Here is an 18589-nt window from a genome sequence, read left to right as displayed (position 1 = left end):
TTGGTGTTTGCAACCATGTGTTAGATCCATGACTGTTTGTCTGATATCTGATTTCTTAGACTCATAATTACTGTTGTCAGTATTGAATCACAGAATTGTTCAGGTTGGAAGGGATCTTAAAGACACCTCATTCCAGCCCCTTCCCCTGCCATGGCAGAGACACCTACCACTAGACCAGGTTGCTCAAAGACCTGTCCAACCTGGCCTTGCACACTTCCAGAGATGGGCATTATATTCAGGATAGGATTGTCTTCTACAATTCTAAAAATGGAGCGCCTGAGATTTTATTTGGTAAAATGAATAACTTTTTTCTTTTTTTTTTCTTTTTTTTTTTTTTTATATATAATTAAACAGGTACAACTACCAGATAAGCAATGTGCACTGCCCTGAGCCCGAAGGCACGTGGGCCTGGCCTGTCCGACATGCATCAGTATAGTCAATGGCTTGCAAGTAGACATGAGGCCAACTTGCTGCCAATGAAAGAGGATTTGGCCCTGTGGCTCACAAACCTGCTGGGTAAGGTACAATAAGATGGAATGCAGATACTGGGCAGTATGAGAACTCCTTACACTGGGAATTCAGATTTCTTTGTGTTTCAAAAATCAAGTTATGATTACGTAGCTGCAGCCATATAGCACAAACATTAGCAAGGTCAGAAAAGCTAATGAGAGATTTGCCTCCATTGTGTTTCTATGAGGAGCATAAATGAACATTATACAGTCTGTATTTAGTTTTCTTTCAAATTTCCTTTTAATTATTTTTTTTTCATGTGTTTTCTGTACTTATACCACTAAGCTGAATCGTTCCAATTGCTGTCTTCACCTGTGTTTTCCCTTTTTATTGATAGGCCTCCTAAGGACTACAGTGTACTGACTGTCTTGAACAGAAAGAACCATTAAATAGTTTTTCTCTGACCAAACAGTCTAGTAATTGATAACTGCTGCCCAAGGCAATGCATGTTAAGACTTAGGGTAGCCTGTGCATAGAGGGATTTGACCTAGCATAGCTGGGACCTGGGGATTTACTGGTTGCAGCTGTACATCTTGGTGTATGAAGACAAAGCTTCTTGTTGTCAGAAGAGGATGCAAACCAAAACTGAGGAAAAAGATCAGGTACATACGGAAAAGAGCAAATGAGGTTGTCCCTGGCAGAAAGGAGAGGCAATGCTTTGAGATGTATAAATTATTGAAGAAGGCAGAATTTAGAAACTATGAGCCAGGAAATAGTATGATGTTTGCTGTGAACACTCAGGGAAAAATGGCTCTTGTGTGATCTCTGTAGATACAGTGGATACTACCAAAGAAATAGATGACTTAAATAATACTGCATTCTAAGGGAGACATGCAAGTAATTCCTCTCATTAAATAAAGAGAAGAAAAATATTTCAGAAGTATGTATATATGAAACTTTAGTTGATGGGATTGGAGGAATATTTGGATGTGAACTTTTTAATTTGGAGGATTAATTTTAAAAAAACTTTTCTGAAAATCTATTCTGTTGAGACATGGGCAGTGTCTTGTCATGGCAAATGCTGTAGTTAAACCATCTCATTGATATCATGCAATAACAGAGTATAACAGTATATCGATATAACAGTGTCTTTCATCAGCATATTCTATATTGCTCTATTTACTCATTTTTAAGAGAAAGAAAAGGAAACATCACTTATGACAGATCTGGTCAATAAGCACAGTGTCAATAGAACACAGTGTTTTGCAGGTAGACAATACCCAGTTTTGAGTTGAGATATGAATCCACAACTGCAAAAGTGGCAGGTCTTTTAAATGACATATTTGTGTGGTACTCCCATTTAAATTGATGTGTTTTGAATATAAAATTTTCTATGCAAACCAGAGAAAAATTCAGAAACATTTCATTCCAATTACCACAAGACAGTTCTCCAAGTGACTGTTTTTTGAATTGGAGGCAGCACATTCCATTAAGGATTCAATATATTGTTTAAATGGTTTAAACAATGAAGTTTTAGTGAAAAACAAATAGAAGCTTGTTTGCAGTTTGTAACAGTGTTCTCCCAGTGATAAGTTTAGGAATGAGGTCACTCTTTGAGCAAGGAAGTAACAACCAGCAGGAGGTAACGAAATGCCAACTGTAATTAAATATCTGATTTTTCATATGGACACCAAGTTCTGCACTGCAGAAATAAATGGGCACAACCTTCTTTTAATTAAGCAGCGTATACAGTTCATTTGCTTAATGCATTCCCCCACACCTTCTTGCACCAAGCTCTCATTTTCTCCGAGTTTGTGGTGATGAATTGAATCTATCCTATATAATTAAAATTAATAATTCAATTAAGTTAAAATTCACATTCAAAATAAATTGTGAATTAAAATAATTATTATTCATAAGAGTATATTAGCTGAGAATTCAAACTTTCATTACTGCATAATTTAGACAAACTTTAAATAGAGAAGGGATGTGTGAGCATGCTCCTCTATAATAAAATAGAAATGAATATACAGAATGCATTTTTCAGCATCCAAAAGGATAGAAGATATAGAAAGCTTTTTTTGTTTGTTTTGGGCTTTTTCCCCTCTAAGTGGAAGAGATAATGTATTTTGCATTAATGGTCAGTAGATCTTTACATGCACTGATGTGCAAGTAACATGGATCAGATAATACATCCACATCCTAGCTTGCTCTGTCTGTATCTTATGTGGCTTCATTGTAAGTGGCCTTATGGCATTTTTCATGCAAAAAGATTTATCAATTTATAAAGGAAATTAATATGCTTTTCATTTAACTTTTGCCATTTTGGTTCATGTTTGGTTTCATCTATATTTTTGCCATTCATCTGTACTAGGACTCAAAAAGGACACATAATCTTTTCAAAGAAATATAGATTTTTAAAAAAAATAGTATTTTAGGTGAGTATAGGTCTGAAACTCTTTGAGGTAGTTTGATCAAGTGATGGTGTTTTAGGAGATTTTTGTCTCATAATTGTCATACAATAATGAGATATTTGTCTGATAATTGTCATACAATTATGTCCTATAAAGTGTTACTGGAGGTTGAAATGGTGATGGTTTTGCAGCAGCATAGCATGATGTGGGTTCAAAATCAAACTGGAAAACATTATTGGGACATGGCACTTTATAATATGAATGAAGTATTTTGATATCAGATAGAAAGTAGGCATAGCTAGAATTTGACCTTACCCAAATGATAAATTAGAAAAGTGAGATACACGGTGCAGCTGGAAAATAACATTGAAAGAATTTTAAATCCTGAGACTTTAGATATTTAATTTAGCGTGGACACTGTTGTGGGTTCTTTTTTGTTTAGTAATAACTAGTACTTTTGTGTGCACTTTGCTAATTATTTTTTGAATCACATCAGAAAAACCCAGGTCTTCTGAGAGGACAGTTTGTCATTACAGCTCCATTGCTGAATGAATATATTTTAGCTGTCTACACTCTGGGGGATGGAAAAAATGGGCATTGCAGATGAAATCCATGTGTCAAATTGGATTAACTCATAAATATTGTACATTAGAACATTTTTGATGTGGAACATGTCAGTGTTGTGGTTTGTCTGCTGGAAAGGAAGATTGTAGCTATAGATGTTGTGTCTCCTGTCTTTGCTTCTCTCTGTTGAGCTTTGGTGTCTCAGTGAAATGACTGTGACAAAGCTAATGAGGTATGTTAACCTAGCTGACTTGCAAGTCATGATGATCTCTTAGTCTTGTTTCTATTAGGTATAGAGCCAATGAAGCATTTGGGAATGTTTTCACTGCTGATGAACTCCAAATTTGATAGTGTATATACTTACTTTAGTAGAATGTTCTTCAGGATACTGAAAAGTTCTATTCTACTTTGAGCAAGCTGCATATGGGAATTAGCACACATTAGAACTCTTCTAGAAGAGGCAAAATGGCAGTTTGAAAGGTTTGCTTGTCTGCTTTACTCTCTAGTATTTTCTTGGTTTTTTGTGTGTCTGCAGAAGCTAAATGGCTGACATGAGGAGGAGTGGGCCTCCTCACCAGCCTGTAGCTTAGGATAGGTAGAAAGAGATGGTTTCCCTGTTTCCTCTTTGGTAGTTTTGTGGACTTGTAATATTTTTCCCCATTCCCAGAGTTTATTTACAAGCTGTAGAGGGTTATATTGTCTTTTTATTCTATCCAGCTATATTTAGCACGTACGACTTACTACATCTCAGGCTGGTCTCCAAGATTTCAGTCCTGAGACCTCTTCTTAATAGCAAGAGGGCTTTAGAAGTTCAGAGCTGAGAGGGCAGGGAATGCAAGATGCTGAGGAATTTGACTTGTAAACATTGAATATTGTTTGATGCATGTAAAAGGTGCTTGGGTGCAAAAGTGAAGGAGGCTTGGAGAAAAGGAACAGAAGTGAGGATGTTAGGAGAGGCATCAAGTTGAAGACAAGGCTAGGTATTTGAAAGTTTGTTGAAGGAGTTGTAAAGTTTGAGGTTGAAGAATGGTAAGTCTTCTGCAAGAAAACTTGTCACAGTTGTTGGAGACAGGCATGCAACTGAACACACCAAAATTCATGTGACAACAGTCAAAGTTTATTGATGGGCATCCCCTTTTATAGGGGCTTCAAATATCCCATGCTTACACATCTGATTGGTTGGGGTCTTAACACCACCTAGCTCACTGGCCAATTAGATATCTGCATTCATGATTGAATGGGATTGGCTGGGGCCCCCTGTTTGAGTTTGAATCCAACCTATCATTGCCTCACCTGGGGACTTGTTTACTTCTGTAACAAACTAGGCTGGTCAAATTGGTGTCTGTTACAGCCATTTTTATCTGTGCAGCTATAGACTAGCTGTAGCTGTCACAAAAGCTGTCTTTCTTTGATTTTGAATGAAATCTGTGTCAGCTTAGTGTTCTTGCTCGCCTTATTGCCTACGAGCATTCTACAAAAGAAAGTGTATTTTCAACATCAGTTTGTTCCGACTGAGCCAGTGGGAAATTCAGGAAATTTAAATGTCTTGAATATCAAGATATTCACAGTACTGATACCTCCAGTGATTATGCTGGCAGTGATACAGTTTCCTACTTAGTTGAGTTGCTTTATAATTTTCTTTATTATCAGCATGGCTTTAGAATTTTTTATATGTTCCATTTCAAGTAAGTAATAATGTCTCAATGCTTTCAGAATTATTTCAACTATTGTAGGGAACAGAGTAGCCTTGTCAGAATAGAACCAGTTTTGTATATACATAGTAATTGGCCTTGGTTTTATTTTTATCACATTTTGTTTTCTTGGGTTTATATGCCATGTGAATTGAGGGGGTCAGGAATAATTGTTTCAGTAGTATCTCAGTGCTGTAGATGTTTCAGAGATTGACTTGAGTGAAATATTTCTATTTGTTAACTACTAGTTTTTTGTTACTACACAAAATGTACAATTAAAATAGTCCATCAGCAAGTTGTGAGGCTGGAGTCAGTCTTGTACTGAGTTATTATGAGTATAGTTATTATACCAAGCATAATAGAGGTGTAAACTACATTTGGGTACTTAGGTCTTTCAGTCCCTCTCTTCTTCTGAAGGCTCTTGTTGTCTGAGACCTGTATGGAAAACTTATCTTCAACCTCTTGGGCACACACCCAAGGCATGAACTCTCTTCCATTATTTTTTCATGGACCTCCAGTCTGGTTTTATTAGGTCCCCCAGGACCTTACAGACAGTTGCTCACAGTTTGCAAGTGTAGGTGTTCAGGTGAAGCTGTTTGACTTTTTAAGGGGAATCTGGTGGTTGTGGTAAAAGAGAGGGTAGGTAGTACTTGAGAGGTTTCCAAAAGCCTTCATATTCCTGGATTTTCTCATACTCTTGGTGTTGTTTTTTTATTATACTTAATGTTATTACCATTCTATAAAAACATTGCAACTGCTTTCTTGTAATTATAGGGGGAGTTGTAAATTTTTAATGGAGTTGGATGTTTTTTCCATACAAATAAATGGAGCAAGTTTTTTCCTCAGGTTATGAACATTACTCTTACTTGAATCAATGCATTTCTACTGTTAAATATGTCAGCGTGTCTGTTTTAAAAAAGAAGTGCCACCTTATGAAGCCATAAAATACAGTGAATTGAAAGCTGACACCTAATATACTTTTCATTGCAGACAGATGTTCAGTGCAAAACTCATTCTTTCAGATTTCATAAAGGCGAATAGAACTCAAATAATCCAGTTTAGCGATAATATGTAGTGACCAAACTGCTAAAGTAATTCAGCACTTAAAATAATACAAGTGTAATGTTAAATAGCAGAAGAGGATAACCTAATTTTTCTATATATTTGTAAAAAGAAAATATCCTTAAATCAGTTTTCAGGGTTTTATAGCATTCAATTATTATGAAATGATGCATCTATGAATCATAGGACATAAGAACTATGTAGAACATTGGGGTGGGCGTGTTTGTTTGCCTTTGTGAAAAATTATGTTTTGCAAATTAAATAAAACTTTTTAGTCTGTTAAATATACTCGAAGTAATTTTTTAGAGGAAAATGAGTGTATAAAAAGTAATACTCAAGCAGTTCCTGTAGCATAGTTACTTTTAGCATTTAGCTTCTAGTGGCTTTAGAGCATTTAATAAAAATGCTGAAGGGGAAAATGGAAAAATATGTAGGTTAGAATGCTGGCAAAGTCTTTTGAGATGCTGAGCTGTTCAGTTTTTTTTGTATGTCTGGGCTATTATAGTTTCAGTCCTGGCTTAATTTGATCTGGAGATATGGCAAAAGTATTATCAGTTAGGCATAAGCTTACTCTGCATGTCTGCAGTGCTACTACTGCTCTTTTGCTTGGAGAAGTCATTTATGTATACAGGAGCACTAAAGTGGGCTACATGGCAAGTAGAATTAAGTGGGAATAAAAAAAGGGAAAATCTTTGTGTTAAAAACATATTTCTGAAGTAAAAGAGTGTTAGAAAAAGCAAGTTTAGCTTCAGTGAAAAATAGAAGTCTGCTCTGTCTAAAGATGGTATGCTGCAACAATCTTTATCAATCTTTATCTTAACTTACCAAACTGAAAAGATTCACATTTTAGGTTTTGGACAAAAGATGCTAAAGTATCTCAGAGTTTTCAGACAAGGGGCTAGAGAAATCAGCTTTCTGATAGTGTTTTTAAAATCCTACTGCTTTATAATGCTGCTATCTTCAGTATTATGACATGGAGTATTGGGTTACAATGTATCAGCAAGAAGTTCAGTACAAATTTATGCGCTTCATTTTTGTTACTTTTGAATGTTATTTTCCTGTTCTTTTAGCAAAAAGATAGTGGAAAGCTTTACTTTTTCTATTTTTGACAAAAAATTGCAGTAAACCTATTCTAAACAGACTAATATTTCCAGTTTCATGGAAGCAGGAGTGGGCCTGGATGGGATGAGGAACCAGTCTCACTTCAGTTTTTGAATATTTTTCTTTTTATTTTGACACATTAGACTATTGTTGCTAATGCATGTTGTGTAATAATCTATGAAAAAATTAAATTATTTTAATTTTTATTTAATTTAATTTAAAGTTAATTGTGTTATTTTCTGAATGGCATACGTAAATACTGGGGCAGGGGGGAAATAATTCCTGTTTTAACTGGAAGAACAAGAATTATTCTTTGATGTTCTCTTGATATCAGTGGAAGTTAAAGGGGCTGAAAAATACAGCTGTTCATCTACGCAATGTTCAAAGTAAAGACAAAATTTTCAGTAGAAATGTGGAAATAAAAAGCCTTCAATAAGAAATAGGAATATTTTTACTGACAATTATGCTGAGATCCTGGAAGTTTAGTCTAGTCTTCTCATCTGGGGTCAGCATGCAATCTAACCATGGAACATGTGGTCCCCTCTTCCAGGGTGATGTAATTACATTGTTATATAAGATTGTCCAGCCTGTTGTAGAAGACTGGACAGTTCCTGGCAGCTGAAGTGCTGTGTCCTGTAGTGTGATATAAGAATTGATATATTTTGAATGCAGAGTATTTTGGCTTTGTTCTTTTAGTGAAAATTTTAATCTGTGTGGCAAGTAGATATATAACATGAAATTTCACTCTGTTGTTTTGTTATGTGCCTGCCTTTACATCTGAAAAAGAACTTTCATAGGAGCATTGAAGTCACTTTCTTGTCTACTTCTTGTAGGATCAAGATTTAAGGGTCTTCTAAAAATACACCACCCTTTCCTTTTTGACATGGTTTTCTACTTCCATTAAAAAATAAACTTTTGGCAATTCATGCTATAATTACACATACACACTGGTGTAAACCATTTGCCTACTATACTTTCTCTTTTTAAACATTTTGTTAAAAGCACTGGATCTTCATGAGTAAAGTGAAATATGTTTAGTTGGATATGATAGAACTGTTTTTCAAATATCACATGCCTTCCCAAAGAAAGCATGGGATTTTTTTCATAATTTGGTGTATATCTACCAGTAAAGTAGTATTAAGGTCATTCACAAAATAGTCAAAGTAATGCAAGTTTTTCAGTTAAAGCTTATTTCAAAATATTGTGCAGTTTTCTTTTGATTTCTCTTTTTACACATATGTAGTCTATACCATTGCATGCTTTCTGCCATGTTAACTTTCTGTTTGCTGTTCAGGTAGAGAAATAACAGCAGAAACCTTTATGGAGAAATTGGATAATGGTGCCTTGCTTTGCCGGTTAGCTGAAACCCTGCAGGACAAATTAAAAGAAAACAGCTTTGATGCAAACAAGCCTGGCAAAGTAAGTGTTGGTCAACACTCTAGCATTTAATATCTGTGTCTGATGTATCCGACCATTTTGGTCCTGAGGTTTTTTTTTGGAGAGTTAAGAGATTTTATATGTAGAGATTCTGCAAATGGGTGGGGAGGCAATTGGTCTGTGTAGAAAAATGACAATATGAAATTGGGGAAATAAATTTGCTATTTATTAAAATATCTATGCAAAGCAGTTACTCAAAAAAGTACTTGTAATATATGGAGAATAAGAATAAATGAGATCTAGCAGTGGGATGTGGTAGGTACTAGCAAAAATATTTTGATCCTTATATTTGTATTTAAGGGGAATATTAAGTAACTGCTGTCTTTTCCTCCAAAAACAGCTCTAGGGAGACCAGTAATAAAACTCTGTATTAGTTTTGGTGCCTTGAGTTTCAAGATCCTGTTGGTGTACTGGAAGTACAGAGTTTTGGTAGAGTTGAAGGAATGATATGGAAAATGTGAAACTTAGAAGATACTTAGGAGTTTTGAGAGGATCAGTTTAAACACTTATTTGAACACAAACTTGCTTTAATTTGAAGTATTCTTTTGGCGCAGTCTTACAGGGAAACATTCAAGAGTGCAGCAAGTTCATTTCTTGGAGAAGTAGAATTAAATGGTTGACACATTAACACATTCAATGTGAAACTGTTCTTTTCTGGTTGCATTCAGGGACATCTTCCTTGAAAGCTAAAACAGGCAAATAAAGAGTAGGTAAAAAAGAGGCCAAAAATAGAAATCACATAATGCATCTTCTATTCTAATGTTTCATAACTTGTCTGTAGCAGAAATTAGGATATGGTATAAATTTTATAAGCTGGTCTGAGAACTGGCAGTCTAGTGTCAGTTGCACCTGTGTAAGTTGTTTTTTCTTGGTTCCAAGTTCATAGTTGTTGTAGAAGAAATTGTCTGTCGTAATTGCTGGTTGAAATTATGATCAAGTCTTTGTTAGTAGAAGTATTGTGTGACTTTGGAGTTCTTCTTTATAATATGGTCTGGCTTGTCTTCACCTAAGTGTGATGGTAGTTTTCAAGTGAGAAAACACATAGGGCAGTCTTTTTGATTGAGTCTGGGAGCTACCTAGGCAGAAGGAAGGGTTTCTTGTACTGTCTTTTGTGTTCTAAGAGCATTAGAAGCTGATTAGATATTTGCAGTCCCATATGTGGTCATTATTTAGATTTGTTGGTCTTTGTCAGGCTGGTACAACTGAAAACGCATTTAAAGGGAAAAAAATCCATCTCACTGCTAGGTTCTCAATGTATGTTGTTATTTCATACAGTACAATAAGAATTAAAAGAAATGGCAGAATAATAGATTTTTAATCATTGTATACTATTAGGGAGCTATTAATCCTTTCAGATCTTAATTCCCCTGTATAGCACTCTTGGGCAATAGGACTAGTCTTCATGGTGAAAAATCTGACAAGAAAATTTATGAAGGGATAATACGGTAAGCATAGAAAGGATTCCACAATCCTCTCCTGAATCATTTTAATGCATTGTATTAATAAATGTGGAATTTATAAGCCATTTGACCCTTGTTCTGCACAGGAAAACAGAAACATATTCTTTCACTGAGGTGCCCTGATGACTTCACTGGCAACTCGGAGAAGCCACTGATTTCTATTTAGTTCAGCCTCTGTCAAAATAGATATGAAACTTTTCTATCCATAAATGTAACTCCTAATTTTTTTAGATAGAAGCAGCTGATAAAATGAGCTAGAAGGATCAGTTTGCTTGCTGTACCAGCTTACATCTGGGTGAGGAAGACACGAGAAGGATATGGTTAATGGAGGGAGTGTGTGTAATCTTACTATAAGGCCTTGCACAAGCTTGAAGATCTGGTCTGTTTTCATAAACAAAGATTTTCCTTGTATGTGAATTTGTTCCTATGGAAAAGCTTTATATAATATTTTGGGTTTAATTTTCTCTTAAAGAAAGATGATATGTCTTGCTCTCATTGATATGTACTACTGATCATGAATTTATTGTGCAGCTCTTTGGGGCTGTCTTGCCACTGGCCAGTTTAGCAACTATAGCAACAGATTTAAGAAGGCATTAAAAGCTAATATTGCATGAACTGATTCATCAGTTTTTTTGTCATAATTCCCTAAATTCATATTGCAATACTCTACAAAATACAGAAGTTAAATCATATTGCTTCTGGTTTAATAGCTTCGCAATAAATTTGAAATCAATGTCAATTTTGCAGTTTGTTAGCTAAACTGTATCATTCCCTTTCTTATTAGTGAGCATTGAACTGCTTTTGGATTTCAGAAATGCCCTAGGTCAGCATCAGCCTTTTTGAGTGTGGAGTAAATTGGGAAAACAGAGGTCAAAAAAGTTCCCAAAAATAGTGTTTTCCAAATCTGGAAGGAAGATTATCATATTGATATCAACACTTCCTTTTTGTGTCATGTGGAAATACTTGTGGATACTGGGGACTGTCAAAATACATAGGAGACTACTGGTAATGTCACTTGGGGATAGAGCTTTAAGAGACTGAAAAGGAGATTAAATGGTATGTGATGCAAAAGTAGACTTTCCTTAAGAGTCAGAGGCAGGCAAAAAAGACATAACTTTTTATGCATGAAAGAGATAATGGAGTTGCTTTTTATGAGTGACTGGATAGATTAGGATGCTTGCATGTGGAAAGAGGGGCGTGTGATGGAAATTGCAAAATCAGGAGTAGTGTGATAGAGGGTCACATACATTTTTCTGTACAAAAACTGTGGGACATTGAATAAAGCTGGTGGAAGCCAAACAAGGGAAAGAAGGGCCTTGTTTACATGCAAGTTGGAAAATTCTTGTCAAGGAATGTTTAAATTGACCTGCATTCAAGTAAATCTTGAATAAGATATTGGAAGAGAGATCTCTTGGAATGCTGAATACATAGAAACACCACCCAGAAGAGGAAGCCCCTATAGCTGAAACTAACAGCTTGTTGTACCTAACATCTTCTGAAATAATAAATTTTTTAAATGCTCCTCTTTAGAAACTGAAATGCTTTTGTATCTTATTACTGAATGATTAACCAATCAAACTGATTGATTATTTCAGAAGATGTTAGGTACTAGGATTCTTTTGCAAGTCCCAGAAGACAATGCTCTTCACTGTTAAGCAGCTAAACCATGCTTCAAAACCTGATTATTCTGAAAGCATTGATGATGTATCTGATCCTTTGCTACAAACAGACAAAATGTTTGAGTTTTAGATGAAAATGGATTTTTTAAACAGTGAGGGCAGTGTGACTATATAATGTATTTTTTAAGAAGTAATTTTTTCCTCTTTCTGGAGATTTTTAGAGTTATAAATCTAGCAATGCACATTTATAAAATGACAAGGAGATGACTGCTATCAATCTTAATAAATGCTCAGGAATGGTAGTAAGTTGTTGAAACTACCTGTGCTGCTGCTAATGGAGTACTGTCTTGAAATTACAGACTCATTATTTTAGCAGCAGTTGTTCCATAAAAGTAATTAATGTTGCACAATGCCATTTTGTAATTTTCTCCCATTGATATTTCTTTTCCACAGTTTCCTGTCAGTGTTTTACTTTTGCTGACAGATAGTTAATTTGAGAATTTCACAGCTGTACAAACAAATGCAGAGCATCAAGACATGTGCAGCATGCACAGAGCCCACATTTGATTTGGTTTGGCTTAATCTAGTAAGATCATTAATAAATATTTTTAAATAAGCATAAATAAATTGTGTTTATTGTTATTACCATTTTTGTCAGCAGGGCATAGTAATATGCCCACCATCCTTGAAGCTGCCAATGTATTTACAAACACTCCATTTAAAACAATGTCTTCATGAAGAAAGTTTGAAGGTGAATTATCTTTGAGAGTTATGTTACTTATTTTAAGAGTTACAATTAAAAGACTCTACTAAGGACTAATTCAGAATTAGATCTGGAATCTGGATCTTGCTTTCAGACCCAAGATGGCCAAGCTGAAAGTCTGATCTAATTAACATGGTGGTTTTATTTATACTGTAGGCTTCAGTTTCTCAAGGTTATCTGTGTCCTACAGATGGGATGAATGTATAGTGCACTGTAAACTTGGTGCCGTGAACCTGTCTGCAGTGTAAAAAGGCGTCAGCTGCATCAGAGCCATGTGTAAGTTATAAATCTGACTCTCCAGTCAAGAATTTCATGAATAGGGCCGCATGAATTGTTAGGTTATAAATAGATCCTTTGTGGTCTGGAGCTCCGATTTGCTTTTCCGCGCACTTATACTTTCTAGACTTTTATTTTGCAATAAAAGCTCATGGAACCTATTTCTAATAATATACATTATAGATATGGCTCTCCGTTACTTGGGAGGATTAAAAAATTAAAAACCAGCATTGTCTTTTTTGTCTTTTTCTGTATTAATCTTTCTAGTGGCAGATTAATGTGGATGTGAGAGGAAAAGAATGATCTTGCAAAATGATTCACAAGTACTAATCCATCTAGAAGGAATAATTTCCACAAGATTGTAAAGCTGCTTGTTAGAAAACTCTTTCTATGTTTGTCAAACATATCAATAGCTTGCTTGTTCAACTGGGTTGCTGCCAGGTTTCTTGCAAATACTGTAGGATTTCTCTGCAATAGGTCACATGTGCAAACCTATATGCCTCAACAAATACCTCTACAACTGAAGTTTATACTTACAGGAGGATTGCATAAGCTAGAGTGCTGTTGCCCACCAGATTATGAGAGCAGATTCCTGAACAATTCCAGGATGTGTTTGTCTGCTTGGCATGTTCCAGAAGAAGAAGAACTACATTGAAAACTACTTAAAAAGGTTTTAAATGCATTTCAAGCCATGCACTGTGTTGGAAGCAAAGCTATAGAATCCTGGATGGATCACCAAGACATCATGTGTCTCTGGATTGTTCTTCTCATTTGTATTTCTTGTCCTTGGGAAGGCATGGTTTGTTCCCTTGTTTGGCTGAAGCACAATGTTTTATGTGAACTGGCCTTGCTCTTTTCAGTGAACCTGAGGCAAGGATTCTCCTGCAGACCTCTCTCTGTGCTCCTGTTTAACATTGCAGAAATAATCAGAATTTGCATCACAAGCTAATTGTCAGGGAAAAAGCAGGGCAGATTTAAGTATTTGACTACTTGGTAGCTCCAGCTTTGGAAAATATAGGTATTTGGACTGCAAATCAGGTTGTGACAACCAAATTTTGATTTATAATAATATAATTTAACAAGAAAACACCAATTTTTTTTCCAGAGATTTTTAATTGACATTGACTTTGTATGGAATGCTAATACTTAAACACTTAATAAAATTTATATTAAACCTGGACTTTTCATAACATTTTTGCCATTACTTAATCTATGTACTAAAGATAGGGATGACATATTTTCTGAGAGAAATTTATAAACAGCCACTTTCAGATTTGCTGGATTTTGCCTCTTACCTGAAATGCATTGTAACATTTCTATTACTTATTTTGTTAAGTATTTAAAGCAAACTGTAGACATCTTTGTAACAGATCTTTCTATTTGGCTTTTTATATTTAGACTGCTAGGAATAGTCTGGAACAGAAATATAACAGACTTGCATGGATCTTACTTTATTACTTGAGAAAACCACCTAATTTAGCCCAACTGTCTTCATTTTACTGTGCAGTTCTTAGGTGTATGTTAGTTGTAGTATTTCTTTGGGAATAATGACTAAGGAATAACTACAGAATTTGATGCAATAACCAATAGTGAATCTTGAACTTAAGTAATAAGCCAAAATTTCTGAAAAAATGGGAATGGTAAGCGTAAGTGATAACTGCAATGCAGAAGAAGAAAACAAAAGTCCCTTTGAGGCATAGACATCAGTTTATAGCTACCATAATTATGTTTAATTTGTTTACATAAATAAATATTCAAATCTGTGTATATGTAAATCAGCTCCAAATGCTTCAAGTATGCAGTAAAGCTTTGTTCTTAACTTGAGGCTGATTTAAGGCTGATTTAGAAATTTGGCTATATAGATAAACACTCTACCATGTTTCTCAAATCATGAAAGTTTTTGAGTTCTACACCTGTTTGGAATTCCCTGGGGTCCAGCAGTTTCCTTGTGGTTGCTAATTGGAAAACTCACAGAAATTCAGAGTCTTTATCATAAAGACAAAGATGCATTTTTTTCTTAAAAATTAACATCTGGGGCCTTGGAGCATCAGATTTACCTGCAGTGAGGTACATGCTGAATTCTTCTTGAATGTTTTCAGCAGCTGCATAAAAATTTTGTCTTTGTTAAACATCTGGAAATTCAAAAAGCAAGCAGATAAATTGTTGCGGTTGGGTCTGGGGATCTGTCCGACCCAAAGTTCTGCTGGCAACAAACTCAGGTAGATGTTGCAGGAAAGGAGCTGCTGTCCAGCGGGTTACAGGCGGTTTCCAGCCAGGATAACCCTTTAGGAGCGTGGGCAGGGGCTTAAGTGATCAGATCTTTTAGAAGTGATTTCTGCTCTTGCAGTGATCAGCTCAGATCAGCCCAGCCAGCTCTGTTTATGGGTTACCCCGGCCATGCATAGACAAGAGACGGGAGACCGTGTGGTGTTCTGTGGGAGTTCTTTAATGCAGGCTTCAGTGAAGGGGGCCAGTGATCATCTGCCCTGATCTGGGCAAAAGCAAAGGTTTTTATTGGGCAGGGAAGAATAGGAAAGGGGGCCAATGGTCTGAGACGGGCAAGATGACCAATAGTTAACAGGGAGATAACATGGGGTCCTGAAGCAGGAAGGGGTCTGCAGCTTAATCACCATGACTAGGCAGTTTTGTCTTATCTTAGGGAGGAAGCCTGTCAGAGGACTGGGCTTCCTCCACAATAAAGCATCTCAAAAATTTTGTGCTTCTTTAGACTGTCTACATATTTCAGAGTCTTCCTTGACACTTGTCTCATGGGAGGTAAAGCACCATTTGGAACTAATCTTACATAAAGGGCTGGAAAACCCTCACGCTGCCTTGTACTTCAGAAGGTCACAAAATGTGAGATTGATCACTGGGACAAAGCCAGGTGGAAGAGGAAGAGGAGGCATAACAGTAATACAGCTGAATATCCATCATTATCAAAGAATTTTAATAGCTTCTTACATTTGTTATTTAGACTGACAGTGAAAGGCTATTTACTATAATTCCATAGATCAATGTAATATGTTCTTTGACTACACTGTCAGTGAAATTATGGAAACCTTTTTCAATAAGAAATTTTAGAACCTGTAATGTGTTTTGATAAACTGACTTAGAATTTTTTTAAAGCATTGGCCTTAGCTTGGGTTCTTCTGGAATAATTAAAGGGTAAAGTGATTTTGAAATTGATGTTACTAAAATTAGTTGCTTTTGCCAAAATTTAGTATTTTTTAAACTTTATTTAAGAGAATCATGTTCCATTTAAGAATGTGATGTTTGATAAAGCATAATTGTGTTAATAAGATGCTTCTCAAAATATGTTCCATGAAAATCCGCCCAGATTTCACCATTTATCTCATGGAAATACTTTCATCTCTCATGGAATAATTGCTGCTTATTGACATGTTCTTTCACACAAGTCATGCTATGTGACAATGCTACAAACAAATGTAATTCTCCTGTTAATTGGAATCCTCCATTTTTTTTCTTATTTAATTGTAATAAAAATGAAGGAAATTCAGAAACTAGGATTTTTTTGTCTTCTTCAACTGACTCTTTGCTATTTCAGCTCTGAGTTCTGAGGCTGTGGTGGGGAAAAGCTCAGGATCATCTACCAAGGATAAGGTATAATTGCCCTCTGAAAGAGCAGCTGTGAGAATTGCGCCATTCTGTTCTAATCAAATATTATTGAGGAAGCCTATTATGAAGTGCCAATTTAAAAAATCCCCATCTAAACGTTAATTCTGAAACCCAGAGATCTAAGGAAAAAATACATACCATTTATTGAATGTGAACGAACTGGTGAATCCCTGTTTTCATGGATACTGTACGAAGGTCTTTGCCATGGTTTATCATAGTGTCTCTTATTGTCTTTGTTAATAAAATCTTAATGCACTTCAAAAAAACTTTCAAATTTAATCTCTCTCTTGAATGCTATCTAATTGTAGTCACTATTTAATGCTATTACAGCATTAAAAAAAAACAAGCCACCATTGATTTTTGGATTTGGTCTGCTAGCATTTTCAGAGAGTAGGTGTAATAGCTTTTAATTTTTGGTGCATGCATACCTGGAGTTTGCAAGTTGCTTCTTCAAGATTTTGAAAGACTGTTGGTAAAAGTGAACTTGTCTGTAGGCATGGATATGTTACAGATGTAGACGTCTAGAAGTTTTAAAAGACTGTTTATAGTCTAAGATATAGTCTTTGCACTATAGTGACCTAATCCCACCCTCAATTACACAAATCAAGTGGGAAGGAAGAGGATATGACATCTGTTTAGATGGGCTCTCTGTTGTGATCCTCCATGAACTGTGCTCTCCAATGCAAGATTCCTGGTTATGGATCTCTGTGTTACCCGGCTGCCAGCAGCTGGCCTCTGAGAGATGGCTTTATAGCTTTGACAGACACTGTGATTTTGCCTCTATGTATTGAAATGCACGTCCTTTGACTACATTTAAATTACTTACTAGTCAAGTAATGAAATGTGCTTAAGCTGGTGAATGAAGCTTCTACCTTGCTGCCTTCTGGCATTTACTTCTAGGTATCGCAGTTGCACAGTGCATTGTCTGTGGATTGAATAGTCTCTTGTATACCTTGGCATTCTGTCACAGTGCTAGAAATAAATGCTAGATTGTTTCTGTGAAACTAGTTTTTCGTTATTACTATTAACATTTCTTTTTTGAATAATCAGTCTTTTGCTATGTGATGAGTAAGCTGTGCCTTGGACAGAGCACTTAGAATTAAAAAGACATGAAAAAATGCTTAACTTTTAAAATTATATTGATAAATTAAGTGTATTTTCTATATATGCTTAGTCTTAAGAAGCTACAGCTAATGCCACATGGTAGAATGTGTTCTACTTTGACACTTAATAACATTGTAAAAACATTCACTTAGTCCTGCATTTATTTGAATGTTGTAGTCTGTATATTTCTATAAAGTCTTGATGATGTTAATTACTTTTATTGACATATTGTAAGTCTGTTAGGGATTCCAAAGTATTCACAAATGCTTTCTTAGAATCTAGGAAGTTGATAATGATTTTTGTCTTTTGATGATCTCTGCAGTTATTATATAGGGTAAAAATCTGGTCAACACATAATCTGTATACTTGAAATCCAATCTCCTATTCCATTAAAATTACATGATATGTCAATGTAAAAACTATATTTCACTGAAAGACAATATTTTGCTATTTGTTAAGTGAATTGCTTAGGGGTGCTTGCTTTGTTGTAAGTTCAATGATATTTTTCATTAATCTAGAAGCTGTTCTTAGTTCTATGTCTGTGGAAAACTTTGGTTTTTTTTTTGTTGTCTCCTAAGCCTTCAAAACTTCCTTGTTGAGTTTTTGTATTCTAAATTTTTGCTGGGGTTTAACTTCTATTTTGCAGCTTTAGGAGGGCTGGGGGATTTATATTTCTTTTCTTAATTCTTTTTTTCAGTGGGAAATGCTTAATTTTAAATTCTATGTATGTATTTCCATATTCTGTTTTACATGTGCATTTAGCACATTCTTTTGACCATTGGTCCAGTTGTTTAAGAACATTTGAGCAAAATGAGGGAAGAACTGAAGGAGGAAAATGATTGGTACTGGCCTCAGAGCTAAGTTAAAAGGCAAATGATAGAAAGTTTTAAAGTAGATATGTATTCTATATAGCTGATATAATCACATTTCAGTATGAATTTATTCTCACGTAACACTAAATGGCCTAGCAAGACACCACTGCAGTAAGTTACTGCATAGCATAATTTCTCCT

At 35.3% G+C, this 18589-nt stretch overlaps 1 protein-coding gene across 9 annotated transcripts in view; it reads left to right on the top strand.

Annotated features, from left to right (window-relative positions):
• The window catches only part of GAS2 (growth arrest specific 2), a 51360-nt gene that overhangs the window by 9467 nt on the left and 23304 nt on the right, over positions 1-18589 (top strand). For 8 of the 9 annotated variants that reach the window (XM_033515212.1, XM_033515210.1, XM_033515209.1 and 5 more), the window contains exons 2-3: positions 355-516; positions 8577-8701. In XM_033515212.1, coding sequence (XP_033371103.1) covers positions 375-516; positions 8577-8701 — 267 coding nt within the window. In that variant the 5' untranslated portion in view covers positions 355-374. The remainder of the gene's footprint in view (positions 1-354; positions 517-8576; positions 8702-18589) is intronic. The other variant, XM_033515216.1, reaches the window with a different exon arrangement.

This window comes from Parus major, chromosome 5, assembly GCF_001522545.3.
Source record: "Parus major isolate Abel chromosome 5, Parus_major1.1, whole genome shotgun sequence".
NCBI classification, from domain to species: Eukaryota; Metazoa; Chordata; class Aves; order Passeriformes; family Paridae; genus Parus; species Parus major.
The sequence above is the reverse complement of the archived record's forward strand: the minus strand, read 5'-3'. Positions and strand labels throughout refer to the sequence as shown.